This window comes from Vigna angularis, chromosome 2 (genome assembly GCF_016808095.1).
Source record: "Vigna angularis cultivar LongXiaoDou No.4 chromosome 2, ASM1680809v1, whole genome shotgun sequence".
NCBI lineage: Eukaryota > Viridiplantae > Streptophyta > Magnoliopsida > Fabales > Fabaceae > Vigna > Vigna angularis.
In genome coordinates this window covers 30,696,929-30,715,623 of record NC_068971.1, presented here as the reverse complement: position 1 = coordinate 30,715,623, position 18,695 = coordinate 30,696,929, and the positions used below count along the sequence as shown (strand labels likewise).

General features: G+C 32.1%; 1 protein-coding gene across 1 annotated transcript; it reads right to left on the bottom strand.

The window, feature by feature from the left end:
• Positions 1 to 15,085: 15,085 nt before the first annotated feature.
• Positions 15,086 to 18,138, bottom strand: LOC108329505 (mitochondrial phosphate carrier protein 3, mitochondrial). The gene is made up of 6 exons (XM_017563735.2): positions 17,685 to 18,138; positions 16,531 to 16,892; positions 16,361 to 16,404; positions 15,841 to 16,055; positions 15,613 to 15,737; positions 15,086 to 15,512 (listed from the first exon to the last, which is right to left on the bottom strand). The coding sequence occupies exons 1-6, from the start codon at positions 17,997 to 17,999 to the stop codon at positions 15,440 to 15,442; spliced, it is 1,134 nt and encodes a 377-aa protein (XP_017419224.1). The 5' UTR covers positions 18,000 to 18,138; the 3' UTR covers positions 15,086 to 15,439.
• Between the last annotated feature and the right edge of the window lie 557 nt (positions 18,139 to 18,695).

The window sequence follows — 18,695 nt, the reverse complement described above, 5'->3', positions numbered from 1 at the left end:
ACAGTTACCTTTTCTTTCTTTTTTTCTTGCCTCCTTTTATAAGTTTTTTTTTTTTTTTCAAAAGAGATAAAAATGAGTCTGTGTGAATGGTTATAGGAAAAGAAAAAGAGAAGTGTAGAGAATTCTCTTGTATCTCTACGTGTCTATGCTTTGATTGGGTTTGTATTGTACCCTATTGAACGTGCAAGTGATTTTCGTGATTGAAATTATAGATGATGTATAGGACTGAAGGATTGAATGATATGATGGTGATGAAGGTACCGTGGGATGCATGTGAAGATGGTGGATGCTAGGAAGCATGTGGAAGATGAATATGTTTTCTTTCTAGTTCTCTGTGTAAGATGATTACTCTATGTGGTGTCTTCTATTGCTGGAAGTGATGAATGAATGTTGATGAAGATGTTGTGCGTGTTAGGTAATGTCTGTGAGAAAATTGGATGATGAAAATCTATTGATGGAGAGGTTGTGTTGAGCCCGTGAAAGGTGAAGGGGTTGTGGTGGTTACTGGTGTGAAGTGTATGTGATTTCAGGGTTTTGCTTTGGGTTTGGAAGTTCTATTTTTTGGGTGAAAAAAAGAGGGATGGCGATTTGAACGTGAGTGAAGAGAGTGGCTGGATGATGAATGCAATGTCTTCTGGATATGAAAGTACTAGGAAGCATAACACACTCAGATATGACTAAAACATGATGACACAAGATTTTGGGATGTAGTACTTACCTCTTGGAGTTCTTAACAGTGTTACTCCTTCAAAACACTTTTTATGTGAACTTATTCCCTTCTCTGTATTTTTCTCTAATATCCATTCCCTTTTTTATATGTTAGCTTGTGTATTTATATACACATTAGAATTCTAGTCTCAGTTATAAATCAACAATATAAAATATAAAAAAGAAATTGGAAATTGGCCTTGGTTGTAATACATTACAAAAATCGAATCATAATATAATATTTTATATTTATTCTAATTATTATATTGTTTCAAATTATTAGAATCATGTATTTCTCTAACTAAAAAACCTAATGTAGTAAATCATAACATAATATAAAGATATTGATTCTAATTATTATATTACTTTCAATTATTATAAGCATGTCTTTCTTAGAGTTTTTTTAGAGCTGTTAAAATGGGTCACAACTTGCAGGCCAACTTGACCCACCACGGGTTTGAGCTGGATTCGGTTTGAAAAAATTGTATTTTTTTATGCGGATAAGATTTCAACCCGATTCATTTAAACTCAGTTCATGCAGGTTGAACCCGTGGTGGGTCGGGTTGGCCCACCAACCCACCTACCTAATTTTATTTTATTAAAATTTAATTTTAATTTTATAAAAAATATTTATTATTTTATTTTTGTTTGAAAAAATTATTTAAGTTTCTTATTTTCAAAATTAATTAAACACCCATGTTGGGAGTGAAATTTGTTTAGATTTAAATTACAGAAAGTTTATCCGTTTACCCACCAACCCGTGGTGGGTCGGGTCGGGTTAGAATTTTTCTGGCTCGCTAATAAATGAGCCAGATTAGGTTGACTCATTAAGTGACCAACCCGTAGTGGACCGGACCGAATTGGGCCGGATGAGCCATTATGACAGCTCTAGTTTTTCTCTAACAAAAAAAATGTGATGCAGTAAATCGTGACATAATTTCAAGATCTTGATTATCGTGACATAATTTCAAGATATTGATTCTAGTTATCATTAGAAATGTCACTTCTAATTATCAAAATCATATATTCAGCCAAAATAGATATTTCAAAATATTTCCTTCTGATATGTGGTATAAAAAAGCAAAGAGTGAAGTTAAGGATATGTATAAAACCCTTGGGTTGTTAGACTCATGAAAGAGATTAAAAAATATTAGACTACCTATTTTCTCTTTTTTCTTTAGTTTTATTTTAGGGTTAAATATGTTTCTAGTCCCTAAACTATTGGCCGTTTCTGGTTTTCGTCCCTCTTTCAAAGTAAGGTACGATTTGGTCCTCAATCTTTAAAAAACGTTCGTTTTAGTCGAAAAAACGAACGTTTTGAGGACTAAAACGAGGACTAAAAACAAAATTTTGAGGACTAAAACGAATGTTTTTTAAAGATTGAGGACCAAATCGTACCTTACTTTGAAAGAGGGACGAAAACCAGAAACGGCCAATAGTTTAGGGACTAAAAACATATTTAATCCTTTATTTTATTATATATTTTTATTCTTTTTGTTCTAAAATTAAAAACATATTTTTATTTTTTATTTTTTGAAAATAAATATATTTACTCAGACGAAATTAGGTGTTGATAATTAGGTTGATAATCAATTATTTTATGTAAAATTTGAAAATAAGTTAAAACACTATTTGATTTAATCACTCACTGTACACACTTATTAATGTATTATTCTTGCTTTTCATTTATTTCAAAATATAAATTAAACTATGTTAATTAATTATTAAATAAATTAATGAATTATTTTCTTAAACATGTTTTTCTATATGTTTTAATTGATTATAATCAATTATCCTATAATCAAATCTATGAAGAACAATTTAATCAACTTCGTAAAACCATAATCAATTAAAACAAACTTAAAATCTTTATAACGCATTTTAACCGTTTTAAAAAGTTCTATTGATTAATTTTAAGATAGGTTGTATGCTAAATTAAAATTCTTATGAATACCTTCTAGATAAGACTCTCAAGCATATGCAATAAAAGTTATAATATTTAATACATCTTTAACATCAAAATCTTCAAACATCATCATCAAAATTGGTTCCCTTATGCTTGACTTTATTCTTCAAGTCCAACAATACATTGTTTTAAATAAGAGAAGAAGTTTTTAAATTTTTACATGGTGTGGAGGTTGCATAGGTTACTCTTCCAATGTCAAGGACCTTGTAACCATGAAACTACTTTGGTTAAGGTTTCATGATTTTCATATTTTGATGCAACAACCTCAATATGTGGTTATTTGTGGAATATTTGCCTAAGAATATGAGATACGCATTAACAAGATTATGCCTCCTTTTTTAATGCAATATGAAGTTATGAATCCAAGGAAGTTGGATCAATCCGAAAATTAAGTTGTAGTTATATTGTGTCAATTAGAGATGTATTTACTCCATTATTTTTCGACATCATGATACACTTGAGTGTACATTTAGTAAAAGAAGTTACACTTTATGATCCATTATTCTTATGATGGATGTACTAAGTTAATTGATACATGAAGATATTAAAAAAATATGTAACGAATCAATATCATCCTAGAACATATTATTGAAAGATATATTGCAAAGGAAGGTATCGAGTTTTATACATAATACTTATCAGATGTTGAAGTTGTGGGGCTATTCAAGTCTCATCACCATGGAAGGTGCTAATAAGGGTACTCAAAATGAAAAAGTGATGGCATTGTCCAAGATGAAGTTCTCCAAGCATAATTGTATACATTTATTAACATTGATATTGGCATCCCCTACTTAAGGACAAACATCATGTTGTACATCAATGTGTTACTTTGGTATAATTGAAGACATTTGGATGATTAATGACACAAGTTTTAAAGTACCTATTTTTAAATGTAATAGATTGATAATAATAGTAGTGTCAAGATTGGTGATATGGATTTTACATTGGATGACCTTGAAAAGGTTGATTGTAATAAAGAGTCATTCACCATGGTATCTCAAGCAAAACAAGTTTTTTTATGTCATTGATCCCATAAACAAAAAAATATGATTGGTGGTTTTTTAAGAAAAATTCACAAATGATATTCATGAGAATGGTGATTCAACACTTGATATCAATGAGGCTTCAACTTCCTCCACAAATATTCCAACCTTGGATGTTGATAATGAAGTGGATGATGTTCACGCTACACAAGATGACCATCATGAAAGATTATGGAAGAATACTCTAACCTTACAATGTAAATAATTTACTTATGTTTCCTTTATAATGTAATATTTCCATGTTTATTTTTATATAGTATATTTCATTTACATATAATAATTGTTTCAATAGGTGTATGATTAATCCATAGTGTACACCTTTTCCCTTAGAAAGGGAGGGACCAAAGTCAATTTCCTACCCAAGAAAGGTAGGTGTGTGACTATGTTGAGAGAGGTGATTATCAGTAGTCACGTTGATCAAAGATTGTCCATCAAGTTTGATATTGATACAAGCAAAGCTTTGGAAATGAAAAAAAAAACACAATTTGCCTATTATGTTACCTTTCTTGGTAGGAGCAAGATAAGTATTTTTATTAGCGTTCATGACCATGTTTTAAAGACATTTAAGAAGTAAATATGCTAGAATATCTTGGTATAAAATTTTTAACCTAAGTAATTTAATAATAAATAAACTTGCAAAAGTAACATATAAATGTGTATATATTATGCAATTAACATATTATGTCTAAAATAGTACTATGTTAAGGGCAAAAGGAATTTCACATGATGGCAAGTGATGAAGGAGTTTTAAGAGTGACCTTACTAGTCATTATATTTGTGATGAACTGAGTAACAAAGACCCCTGAGAGACATACCATTTCCTCCATGAAGATATGTGGCAGACGTTTTGGGCAACATGATTAGACGTTGACGTTTAGATAAATTGAATTATAATTTATGGAATAGTATCTTAATTATTTTGTAACATATATTCTTCTTAATTATTTATACATATGATCTAAAAACAAACAAGGAGAAAAGTTGAACAAGAAATTTAGAAAAGGACTGTTCACTCTCACATATTACCTTGTTGGAGATATATAGGCTAGAACAAACTATGATTCGTAAGTCGTCTTTCTCGGCTAAGATGTTTAGACGCTGGTTTTTATGCAGTGTGTAAATGGAAAACATTTTAAAGAACAAGGTAGTAAAACACATATTTTATACATGTTCACTCAACCTAAGCTACGTCCAGTTCTCCTTTAATAACTCTCAAGGGGTTCTACTAATCTTTAACAAGATTACATGATTTTTACCTCTCCAGATTTACAACGAGTATTCTCACTATCTGGTTCACATAGTCAACACAACTAGTCTGAGTTTAACCACTCTTGGTATACAAGTATTCTAACTACTTATGGTCTCAACCCTAGACAACAAGTCTATAATATTTAACTCAACTAAGCTAAACACCAAGTGTTTTAATTCTTTTTAGAATGTACAACACAATCAGTTTTATGAGAAAAGACATATTGATAACTCTCAAAGAGATGATAGAAACAATACAAAGAAATATGAGATATTGCTAAGGTTTTTCTTTCTTAGACAAAATTAGGTTCAGACGATGTATGAGCACAATAAGCTTGTTTGAGCGTTCATGAATTCACTATTTTATCCTTCTTATCTTCTCTTCAAGTTGTCATATCTTTATATCTTTTTTTAAGAGATGACCGTTAGATAGAGAAGTTGATTTCAGGTATAATAGGTAGCCTTTAGGTGAGAAGTCAGACTCAAGTCTACTTTCCAGAGGTACAATGCCTAGTCATAGCCTTTATCAAAACATAGCTTGTACAATGTGACAAAGTAGAAGGTTTCAAGGGAAATATTCCCATAATGTTCTTTATATATCTCAATGTCCTTTTCTTTGGTGTAGTGATTCATATCATATATTTCTACTTTAGTGATATGCACAAATATTAAGAACATAGTACACAAGCATCGAGGCACTTTATGGTACATGCATTAAATACTTTTAACATTGATAAGCGTTAGCTCACATTGCATGTTAAAAATTTTTTATCATTTGTCATTTTATTAATAAATGCATTGTTTGGTAAAGAATGATTATCAGATGATGTAAGACATTAGATGCTTGAAAAGGTGTTTGTACATGTAGTGTTTAGCGGTCTTTTGTTAGATGGTATATTTCATAAGACGCTTTGCTTGAACTTAACACTGTTTTGAATAAAATACATTTTAAGGTATAATGTTATCATGAGATAGATGTTTAATGTTCATAAAACGCTTACTTTATAAAATGTTGTTTGCTTAGGAATTTAGGTGTTGTATATAAAATGTTGTTTGTTGTCTGTATTGTCTATTAGATGATTCATTAAGAGATATGTTTACTTTTAGTAAACGTTGTTTGTAAACTTTTTTATCAACCAACATAATTTAAAAAAGTTATTGTAAGCTTGACTTTGTCTATAAGGATGTTACAAAATGTTTTTATCTTAGATGTTATTTCTTTAAACCGTTTAGTCTCTAAACGATATTGTCTTAATATCACTATATATGAAAGAGAATTCGCCAAAAAAACTTTAGGAGAGTACATATTTAAACAAAATCATATCATAGTTGGGTGGATTATAAGTAACTCATGCTAGAAATTATTTTAATGTATTGATTATTGTGGGACATTTTTCATAAAAATATGTATTAAAATATTGTTTTAAGGATGACTTGGGCTGCTTTGATAAATTTTATTTTAATAACTTTTTGTTTGTATTTGGTTTATTCTCGTCTATTTTTGTAACTTTAGGTAAGGTTTATAAGTTGGGGTTAACCATTCGCCACCAGATGATTTAGGATGATATGATGTTAGTGATGATTGTATGCATTCGAGATGTTGTCGCTCAAATCCATGTGCCCACTGCGGAAGTTTGAGGTGGAACAAGCCCAAATAAATTTTATTAGTTGGCTAACTAGACTGGAAAAATCAATTGCAGTTGGAGTAACTCTCTTGTTTTGATTATATACTTATCTTTGCAACATCTTAACATGAGTTATATTTGTATATTAATTTTATTTAAATGTTGGATGATTCTAAAATGAGTGTTCCTCCTGCACCTCACTTGTTTCACCTTACACCTCCCAATGTACTAGAAGTTTGTGCATGTACCTCATCTCATTTTTCCATTGTTCCATTTCTTCCTTCCTTGTTTCATTGACATTTATTTGTGAGAGATTATATTGTGAAGGTAGTGATGCATTGGTGGTGATCGTGGTGACCGTTTTGTGGTGGTTCTTGGAGGAGAAAGGTGTTGGAAGAGATTCAATGCTTTGAGAGTCTTTCACGAGGTTAGCAGAGAGTAATACACATTATCACCCTTAACTGGCTTGGAACGCCAGTTTTTGTAATGCCACAATTGGAAATGCGGCTGCCGAACTTCGAATTCCGGCTTGTTTTTATCTTTTATATATATTATATTTTTTTTATTATTTTTTTAATGTTTTTATATTTATTTATTTAAATTGCATTATTTATCTATTAATCATATTTATTTTTATTATTTTGTTTTATAATTTTTTTGTTATTTATTGTGTATTAGTTAATTTTGTAGAATTTTTTTTATATAGTAGTTAGTTTTCTGTTGTTATTAAATATTTTATATTTGTTATTAAATTTTTTGTTAATTTTTAAGTGTTAATTTTTTTAACTTTTGATTTAATTTATAAGATGTTTCTATTTATATAATATGTTATATGCTGTTTTTTAAATTTTGTTTTATGTTGTTTTAGTTTTATGCTTTTATTTAGGTGTTTTAGTTTTATGCTGTTTTTTATTTCGTTATATATATATTTTTACAATAAATATATTTAAAATATTTTGTATTTAAATTATAATATGTTAATGTTTATGTCATTATTTAAATTGTAATAATTTTCGATGTATTTTATTTTTTATGTTTTATTTATTAGGTGATTTTTATGTGTTATTCTTTTTGAATAATTGTTATGATTTTTTATATATATTATAATGTTTTACTTGTGTTATGATTTTTTATATATATTATACTATTAATGAAGTTTTATTTATTTTTAATTAATTTTTTAATTTAGTATTTAGTTTAATATATTTTATGTTATTTTCTATTTATTATATTTTAATTTTTTATATGTGTTAATGATTTGAAGTTTTATTTAATTTTGAATGAGTTTTAATTTTTTTTATTTAGTATTTAGTTTAGAATATTTTTTGTTATTTTGCATCTATTGTATATATATTTTTTGGGTTAATTTTTTAAAATTTTGATTTAATGATGTTTATATTTGGTAATTTGTAATTTAATTCTAAAATTTTTCTTTGATTTGTTATTTTTTATTTTTTATTTGTTAAATTTTAATATTCTAATGTTTACTATAGGTTGTATTTAATTTTATAATCGATTCACAAATAAACTATGGTTTTATGTCGGAATTTTCTTCTTTCTTAAATGAAGTTGGTGAGGGTGATTACAGAGATAAATTTTACAGTGATCAAATCTTCCTATCACGTGCCAATTTAATTGAATTCGAAAGCTTGCATTCGACTTTGGATTTGTTGTCGTGATTATAAGATCTGACACAACAACTGGTGAAGCTGGAAGAAAGACATTGTGTTAGGCTGCGAAAGGAGTGGGAAGTATAGAAAGTATAAGCTAGATGTTCAGCCTAGTGTATTTGGCACAAGAAAATATGAGTGTCTGTTTAGGTTGAGGGGTAAACCTAAAGGACACGGTTGGGTGTTAAAGGTTATGTGCGACTATCACAACCATGAATTAGCATAGACTTCGATTGGTCATCCTTTCACGGGAAGGTTAAATGTTGTTGAACAGTCAATTCTTATCGACATGACTAAGACTCAAGTAAAACCCTAAAATATTCTTTTGACTCTTAAAGAACATAATGAAGATAAGTGACCACGATAAAGTAAATATAAACGCGAGGTAAACTTTCAAACGATCTTTGAGAGAGTCGAGAACTGAAATGCAGCAGTTGATGATGTTTTGGACGATTCTAACGTGGTAAGTGACTTGTTTTGGACACATCCCGATTCAGTGCACTTATTGAATTCATTTAATATTGTCTTCTTAATGGATACGACGTACAAGATGAACAAATATCGTCTTCAGTTGCTTGAGATTGTTGGAGTCACATCAACTGGTTTGACATTCACAGCCGCCTTTGCATTGCTTTCAAGTGAACGCCAAAATAATTTCACTTGGGCATTGGAAAGGTTCAAAGGATTACTATTGAAATCAGAGGGCATTCCACACCTTGTTGTCACTAACAAGGACCTTTCTTTGATAAATGTCATTAGCAATGTCTTTCCTGAGACGTATCAAATGCTTTGTACATTCCATATTATGAAAAATGTGAAAGCAAAATGCAAGATGTTAGTGGATAATGTTGAGGCATGAGATGTGTTTATGGAGGTGTGACAAAATGTGATGGACTGTGATGACTAGTCGATGTTTGATGCTTATGTTCATTGTCTTGAGTATGCCTCTGCCTCATGGCCTCTATTTTTTTATTATGTGAACCGTACTTGGATCATTTTGTACAAGGCAAACTTCGTCAAGACGTGGACAAACATAGTCATGCATTTAGACAACACTACAACAAACAGGTAATTGTTATTGTTAATTTGTTTACTTATGTATTTCATATTTGTTGTGATAGTATTAATGTGTTTTGTGACTGGGTTGAGTCTGCGTACCGGAACCTCAAGAGATTATTGGGGTCTAGTATAGGAGACATATGATCATGTTGGGATGCTATGCATAATGTCATTGTCCTACAACATAATAAGATAAAGGCGTCCTTTGAAATGGATGCGACACAACATCGGATCCTAGCATTGGATTTGTTAATGGATGTCATTTTGTACAGGTAAACTTCCATTTCTATTGCACCATTACTCATTATGATTCATTTACTAATATTAAGTTTCCAGATTCACTTACAAGATGGTTGTCTGTTACCCATGGTAGACATAATTCCTCAAACCATTGTTACCCAGAGGTGCGAGCATGGTCTTCATTTTATACACATAGGATGCAATCATTTATGGAGTTAATGAGAGTTAATACAACTTATATAGATCTTGGAAAAGACTGAAATTAAGTTTGTTACGTAGTAATTTGTTTTTATCAATTGTAAATACTTTTTGTAGTAATTCATTGTTTTCAATTGGTTATCGTATTAATTGAATTATTTTAATTGTGTCTTGTTATATAATTTGATTCAACGAAAGTGATTCATATTAACGCGTTAAATAAATTATAATTAGTCAAAGTATGAAAACCATACATAATTATGCATTATAAATACTTAAAGTATAAATAAACGTTACATAAATAACCATTAAAAAATAACATATATAACAATGTCCTTTCAAGAAAATGATGCTCGTCCACGCACATGATGAGCAACTCTACTAGTACTAGCCTCATACTCCTCAACGAACTTACGAGCTACCTGTAGTGTCTCAATAGTACGCTAATAACCTACAATGCTCTCTATGACGTCTCAACAGGTTAACATGCCCTACATCATCCTGATCACACGCCTCATACTACCCTGAAATTAATATAACAAAAAAAAAAATTACTATGTAAACAATAACAAAAATTGATAAAAAAAAACCATAAGAGTTAGTTTCATTACATACCAACAATCCTAGCTCAGGCGACCGTCAATGAATGGGCAAGTACGTCTGTGCGAAATGTATGGATGTCAAATGACCGCACAATAAGTGAGGGCATCCAGATATGTTCGCCCCTCCGTCAAACTTCAACCCTACCTCGAAGGTATGTATCATGAAGCCTGTGGATCGAGGTTTGTGTACCTCCCTAACACTTGCCTCCTTCCCATGCCAGGAAGATGCTCATATATCCAACTCTACAAAAAACATTATTGAAATTGTTTTATTCATTCCTAAAATATATTAAAATAAATTTCTAAAACTAAAATGTACTTGTAGAATAGTAGAATATCCAACTATCTACCTGACCTAGTGAAGCTAGCATCTCCTAACTGCTCATAAGTATGTGTCAGTGTCGTTACTCCCCAAGCATATCTCACACAGGCATTCAAGCCTCGCAAGAGAAGGAGGTACGAGACTCGAATTAGAGTGTCACTCTTATTTGTAAAAATTGTGCATCCAAGCAGATGCAACAAGTAGGCCCGAGTAGCGCACTCCCAAAGCTCCTGCTCAATGCACTCCTGATAGACCTCCCGAAGCCAGCCTAGCCTAACTTTTGGACTACGTGACTGTTTCATCTCAACCTAACAAAATTGACCCATGATAGGTAGGTGGAGCAGATTGAGAACGTCATCTAATGTGACGTTTATCTCACCTACCGGGAGGTGAAAAGTATTCGTCTCCAGGTGCCACCTCTTTGAAAGGGCAACGATCAATCCATGATCGGCATATTCGTATGATACGTTCACTAAGGAAGCCAACCCCGACATGGAGATATAAGGCTCAATAGCCTCATGGTACATTCCAAAATGTTTTAGTTTTTTCCCAAGGGAGATCACCTTGATCTCCCTTCGATCCTACATAAAAATACAAAATTATATAACAAAAGTAAATTAACAATTAGTGAACAATTAACATTTAGGTTAATGACTAACCTGGCCTTGCCATATGACAAATGCAACATGATGGGTATAATGGGTAAGCAAGGAGGTGTGACGTTGATCTCTTGGGAATCCACCATCTTCATCTTCTTCCTCACTATAGTCATCCCGGTGTTGAACATCCTTCTGCTCAACATAGTCATCCCCACCATATCCCTACTATATAAACATGTCCTACTCCTCATGCTCATGCTCATGAATGATGTCCTTCTACGCGTCTTTTATGAGCAGATGTCGTAGGTCGTCTCCTTTCATCATGTGATAAAGATGAAGGCTCACTACGAGAAGATGAATTCTCATGACAAGAAGATGATGCACCTCTAGTTCTGACCGTTTCTATTAACCAATTATATATATATATATATATATAAAAGAAATAATTACATAATAATAAAAATTAAAACAAATAATAAATAATCAAAAATAAAAAATTAATAATAAAATAATAAAGAAATAAAAAAATAACAACAAAAATTACTTAATAAATAATACTTAAATAATTACAAATTATAACCAAAACATTAAAAATTATAAAAAAAATTAAGAAACAAAATAATAGGTAAAAAACAAAAATTTAAGGATAATTATTATTATTTAATTAAATAAATAATTTAATAAAAATTACAAATTCAAAAACAAATAAATAAAATTAAACAAAACAATATACATAATAAATAATATAAAAAAAATTTAAAATTATAAAAAAACAAAAAATTCAAAAAAAAAATTAACAAACAAAAAAAAATCAAAAGATACTCCGAAAACATATTAAATATTATTTAACAATAAAACATAACATAAAAATTAAAATTACAGAATATATAAATATAAAATATTAAAAATATATATATAAAATATTAACAAAAATAAATTTAATATACTAACATAATAAAGCAAAAAAAGAAAGCAATAAAAAGAAAGCCTAAACCGCAATTCCAACTGCGGTAAACACCAACCGAAGCTCCTACTGCGGCTTCAATCAGCCTCATCTCCAACTGCGGCACCCCCCTCAACCGCACTTCCAAGTGTGGCGGGGCCTTAACTGCAATTCCAATGCGGTTAAGGCCTCCGACTTCGTCTCGTGCACAAGCCCAGATCAAGCATTTTTTCACACTATAACCATCCATCATGCATCATATACTCTATCATACAAAAGGAAATCACAACTAAGAACCAACCTGGACGCCAAGCAAAGCTTGATGTGAAATGTGTGAGAAGAAGAACTACCCCTGCTACAGCTTACCACGACACCAACACCACACAACCACCAAACCAGGGAGGACGAGAGGAGGGAAGGAGCACTCAGCGAGAAGACCTTAAAAAGAAATGGTCAAAAATGAGGGAAGAGGGGAGGAGCGCTAGAAGAGAGGAGAAAGAAAGGGGTGTAGACTTTTATATATGAAATGCGGCAAAGAGGAGGAAGGGAGGAGAAATGGGGAGTAGCATTTGCAAATCTGAAATGGGGCAGAGAGGAAGGGTTGTTGCTTAATTTTTATTATTGAATGGGTCAGCTTTTTTTAAAAACAAAAGATTCTCTAACAGAAGTACAGTTGGAAATATAAAAAAGAAAGGTGTAGGGAGAAATACTCTTCTAAAATAGTAAAAGTTGTCCTTCTTTCAAAATATTTTCTCTTCAACGACTTTAAGTATTAGTGATTACGAGGTAACAACTTATACAATTATATATTCCTCCAAAAGTCATAAGCATGACTAGTAGAGTCTGTCATATAGAATCTTTTTGAAATTGTTACTAGTATTGATCTACAATGTTTATCAATTCTACAACTCCAATTGTTCTAAGTATATTTTCATTAACCTCTACAAATTTAATATATTCAATAGTTTTTGTAAGATTTAAATTTATTCTAATTCAATATTTTTTATGTCATAATTAAATAGTTTTTTTTTCATACAAGTATATTTTCATTAACCTCTACAAAATAATGTTTATCATAAAAGCTTTTTGAAAAGAAAAATTGATGATGTGAGATTTTTAGGAAAAATATTTAACTTATCAATTTAAATATATTTTTCTGTTAATGTTTTGAAAGATTATTAATATGACTAAAAACATTTTAAATGTTTCCTGTCAAATTATATTCTATGGATATTGGGAGGAACACCATACACACTACTCCTTACAACGACACTACAGTCCCCACGTTCTTAGATAGCACACTACCTAAACATATCCCACCATCACATCAAATCATGGATAATAGAGCTAATTAGGGTTTTCTTGAGTTCATAATTGGCTTTAGACCATTCGTTGAAATTGAGAACAAAGTACATTGATAGTGTTAATGGAGGCCTAATCCCCCTTTTCTGGCCAATGTCTAGATTTACAAAATAATCTTCAATAATCCCCCACAGAATTACCAAAAAGCTTATTTATACTCTATTTCTCCCCTTAACAGCCTAACAAACTTTCTCGCTCTTTATTTCTATCCTAAATCAATTACCGCCACCTCATATCCTAACAATTCTCTAACATGAATAATATATTTTATACATAATGTCATCAAAATTACTTTGAAAACCCAACAACTCAAAACTCCAGGTTCTTTTAGAAAATAAATGTACATTTGAGAAGTGCATAATTGTATCAATAAGTTCACACAAACCTTTCAATTTAGAATTCAATTAATGATTTTCCTTATGAAGTGTACTAAAGGAATTGAAATGCAAATTATCCATTCATTAACATGCTGAAAAGAAAAGATTTTCTGTTAATATTTTTTTTTTTTTGGTCTTATGCGTATGAGAAGGAATTCAACCCGATTATGCACACCAAAAAGAATGGTCTAACTTTCCATAAATACCGATTTAATCTCTAGTTTATGGTCGTGGAGTTACAATGATGGTTTCAAGTGATTAAGACAAGTCTACATAGTTTTGAAGGAATGAGTTTCTTTAATGCTTAATTTTCAAAGGCATAACACAGTGGTCGATGTTCATCAATTTTAACCTAACGTTCATAAGATTAACTTAGTTTTTGCAATATATTAACTTTGACGTGTAATTTTGTTTTTGAGGTCATATCGTCATTTCTTTAAGACAATAATGTTGCAGACACAATAAATTAGTTAAGTACTAAATGTTGACAAGTCTTCCAGTAAAATTTACACCTTCAGTTACTATGTTGTGAAAAACTAGCTTCTTTACTTAGAATATCTATTCAAATTCATAATAAATGTAGAAGTCGACCACTACTTGTGAAATGGACGAACCCTGAACATTGTTGAAATATACGTGAGCATTTCCTTGGTGATTCTAATATAATTTATCAATGCGTTGCAATTAAACCTTTTTGTTATAGGAAAAAAAGAATTATTGATTATTTAGATTTGAAAAATAAATAACAAAATTTTACGTAATCGTTTCACCTCTAAAATTAAAAGGTATTTTAAAGTTGTTGCAATAAAAATTTAACAAAACCTTAAAACTACTTACTATAATAGTAAAAACATGAAAAATAATAATGAAAGCCAACAACCCCAACGAATTTCTTTTGTTCAACCATCTTCCCAACCAGACAAATTTGACCAATTACTTTTCCATGTTTTTACCAAAAAATTAGGCTTGACAGCCCTAGATATAATAAATCTAGCACTAGCCAACAGAACCAGTCAACAAAGTACTGTTTCAGGATCTAGTTTGGAAACGATCATTGCAAGAGTTAATGTATGGTATGGAATTAATATAAAACGTAATTTGACAATTTCCAGGCAACAAACAATAAAAATTATCTCAATCTCGGCATTGCATAGGCGTCTGTGCTTATTGCACTGACAACAAAACAAATGTGTATTCCCGGTTGGCAATGGCATGTGGCGAACCAAACATGCTATAAATTATATCATTCCTAGCTACAAAGTTCTCAAAACGGGAAGGATGCGAGCAAAACCATCCTCCCAAAAACTTGACATACTCATACAATAAAATGGAAACAATGTCTGAACTTGAAAAGAATATTTATCCAACGAAGCTTGAGTTCCACCCAAGCAACTTCAGTCCTCTGTTTATTTATGGTCCCTATTCACTGCCTTCTAACTTTCGTAAACAAACTATTGAGTGGTCATCACTGGACATTTTACGCCTTTGCTAGGTCAGAACCAGGAGCTGGAGCTGGAGCGGCGGCAGGAGCAGGACCACCAGTTGTTGGCCTGGGAAGTTGAGGAAATGATCATCAGCACATCATATAAATAACGAAACATATAACAAAGTGTAGAACCCTATCATATAATAGCAATTGTGTAAACTTACAGCCCAACAAAGACTTTGAAAGCATCATATATTCCCCATTGGGCACCAGTAAGAGTTCCAATCATCACAATACGGAGGGGAAGACCACGGGTGAAGAGACCCCACAAACCAAGCTTACTCACCGCCTGCATTACATGGTACATAGCATTTAAAGAAACTTGACATAAACAGATGAACAGATATTGTTAGAAACAACTACACAACAATGGCTCCAAGTCTGACACTCACATCACCAACTGTTGCTCCTTTAGCATTGTTCAGGAAAGAGACAAGATTATCAGCAGGATGAGACACGATTGCACAAAGCACACCAGCAACATATCCACCAGCAAAACTGACACCGAGTTGCAGGCTTTTGGTGCACTCATTCTTTGGAGTAGGAATGGCATGCTTATAGATCAGCTCCACTATGGTCTCAAACGAAGCAAACTTCATCATTGTGTCTGCAGGAAAGAACTTTTTATGTCATACAAGTTCAGGTACCGGGACCTTTAATATACCACCAAGTTCAAAGTTAACGTATATAAAACAAAGGTCAAACAATACAGCACAAAATTTCTAACTTCAACACCAATATTCACATTGGTCTTGAAAACCAAAAACTTGCAACCACCCAGAATAGGGCATAACTCTTGAAGTACAAATAAAACCCAGTAGTCCAGCATCTCAAGAAATACTGAACAATGCACAAACAGCAAATTTAGGGGCAGTAAAAACTATAATGCAAATTATATAATGGCCAACTTACATGGAATTTGTCGTCCCCACAGAGGCACTATTCCCTTGTACAGCCTGAAATCACACGACATTCAATAGATCACATCCTAATCTTAAATCCAATCATAGACCAACATACTATGATTTCAAACGCATCCTCTACCAAACAATTATAGGAGTTAACAGTATTTGTAAGCATACCCCAAAGTTCCTTCAGATTTCACAAATTTTGGGAGCCCATCAGCCAAACCCCTAGCAAAACCAGGCTGTGTTTGGACACGGACCTTCACAGCCTCGAAGGGGCAAAGAGCAACATCAGCAATAACCTCGGCAGAAGCGGAACCAGCAAGGTAAATCAAGGTCTTGTACTTGCTAGCATACTCTGGACCAGCAATATCAGAGTAATACTTCTTAAAGAACTCGTAAAATCCGAATTTGCAAGCACCCTGGGCACTGTAACCAAGCAAGGTAGGCACCCAACCACGGAAAAAGCCCCTGAAGCCCTGCTCCTTAAGCAAAACCCCAAATCCAGATGTGATGTTCTTGTACTTAGCAGGGTCGATCTGAAATCAACAAGTAAACATTAAAACACAAATCCTAGTAAAAAGTAAACAATTCCAATTTCAATTCCACTGGTATGCACATAATCAAGATATTGACTTTAAGCCCAGTCTCCTTTAAAGTAAACAAAGACAATAAACATCAATTGTTTATGAGAAAACTAACTCCTGATATTCCAACAAATCCATAATATGCTATTCATGTGCAGTGCAAGCAATATCAGCAATTAAATTTTATTATCAACCACCGAGATTGCCTACTCTAGAGAACCTGGATCCTTAACGTCACAACACAATCACAACACTAATAACAGATTCCGCACTTCATAATGTACCAAACTTCTATGTCCTTCACCCAATTATTCGCCTAACGAAGAATATGATTCTCCCGTGGAATCATATTCAGCACCTCAACGTAATAAAAGGCTACTACAACTTCAAAATCCAAAAATACATAGCAGTCTCACTAAACTAGAAATACATGAATAGCAGATATCATAAAGTAGAAAAAAGACGAAATAGACTAGAAATTACACGATATAAGAGGCTAACGATTGTTCAACTAAACAAACAGCCAGACCTAGCAGATCTAATTAACTAAGACACAACAATCACGACTTGATACTGGAAAATACTTCAAAGAAAACTGCAGATCTAACAAGAACGAAGACAAGTGGCAAAAACACCACACAATCGAGCGAAAACAGTTAAATCTAAGGACAACAAGTCAGATCGAGATAAACAAATATATAGAGATAGAGAGAAATAGAGAGACAGGTAGAGAGATAGAGAGACCTGCATATTACACTTGACAAGGTCAAGAGGAGTGACGGTCATGTGAGTGAGGCCACAGCTGAGGATTCCACCGGCAGTACAGGCGGCGTAGAAGGCGGGAGAGTACAGCTCGATTTTACGTGACTCGCTGGGAGAGGGAATCATGAAGCCGCGCGATCCAGAATCGAGGTTTGCCGGCGGTGCCGAGGGTGGGGCGGCGGCGGCAGCGGCGGTGGAGTGGAGCATACGGTGGAGAGGAAGCGTCTTGGAGGACGAGGAGTATAGGAAGGAGGGGATGAGAGAGCTGCGGCCCGAAGAAGAGTCGGAGAAAGCCATTAGGTCAGAGAAGAGAACAGAAAGGCGTTTTGGAAGGGAAAAGGGTCAGAAGCGTCAAAGGAAAGCAAGAGAGAAGGAAAGGATCTCTCTCTATATTTTTCCAATGCCTCTGCTGCTTTTGGTTCCAAGTTTTCGGCTTCTCTACTTTATATTGGTGGTGCCGTTTTTGTTCAGAGAGAATGGCCCCACCAACCTATGTGAATTACCGTCTTGACACTCTGGGAAATGGAACAGTAATAGTTTAGAAATGAGAGAATATAGGGGAATGAAATCAAGAGAAAATGAGTGCGCTAAGATTTTGAGCCACATATATAATATTTTAATTTTTATAATTATTATTTTTAGTTTTTATAATTATTATTATTTATAATTTTTATTTTTAATAAATTGATATATTAGAAAAGCGTTTTTTATTAACAAAAGAAATAGAAAAGTTAAAGCTTTAATAATTAGATTTATTATTAGATAATGATATCAAATTGTTTTTTATTTATCTTTTCTCTAGAAAGATAAACTAAGTGAAGTTGGTATCTTCTAAACTTAAAAAATATTATTGTAAAAATAACAAATTATTAAAATTCGTATAGTTTTAAAATATTATGGAATTAGTTCAAAAATTCATTTATTAGATATAGGAAAATATTATGGAATTAGTTCAAAAATTTATTTATTACATAGGATAGGTGACAAAACATA

Excerpts from the sequence above, each read along its gene's own strand:
- LOC108329505 (XM_017563735.2), bottom strand. The coding sequence starts at position 17,999 with ATGGCTTTCTCCGACTCTTCTTCGGGCCGCAGCTCTCTCATCCCCTCC. Across the intron at positions 16,405-16,530 it reads AAATCTGAAGGAACTTTGGG|GCTGTACAAGGGAATAGTGC; the intron begins GTATGCTTACAA and ends GTGTGATTTCAG. Across the intron at positions 15,738-15,840 it reads AAGGAGCAACAGTTGGTGAT|GCGGTGAGTAAGCTTGGTTT; the intron begins GTGAGTGTCAGA and ends CATGTAATGCAG.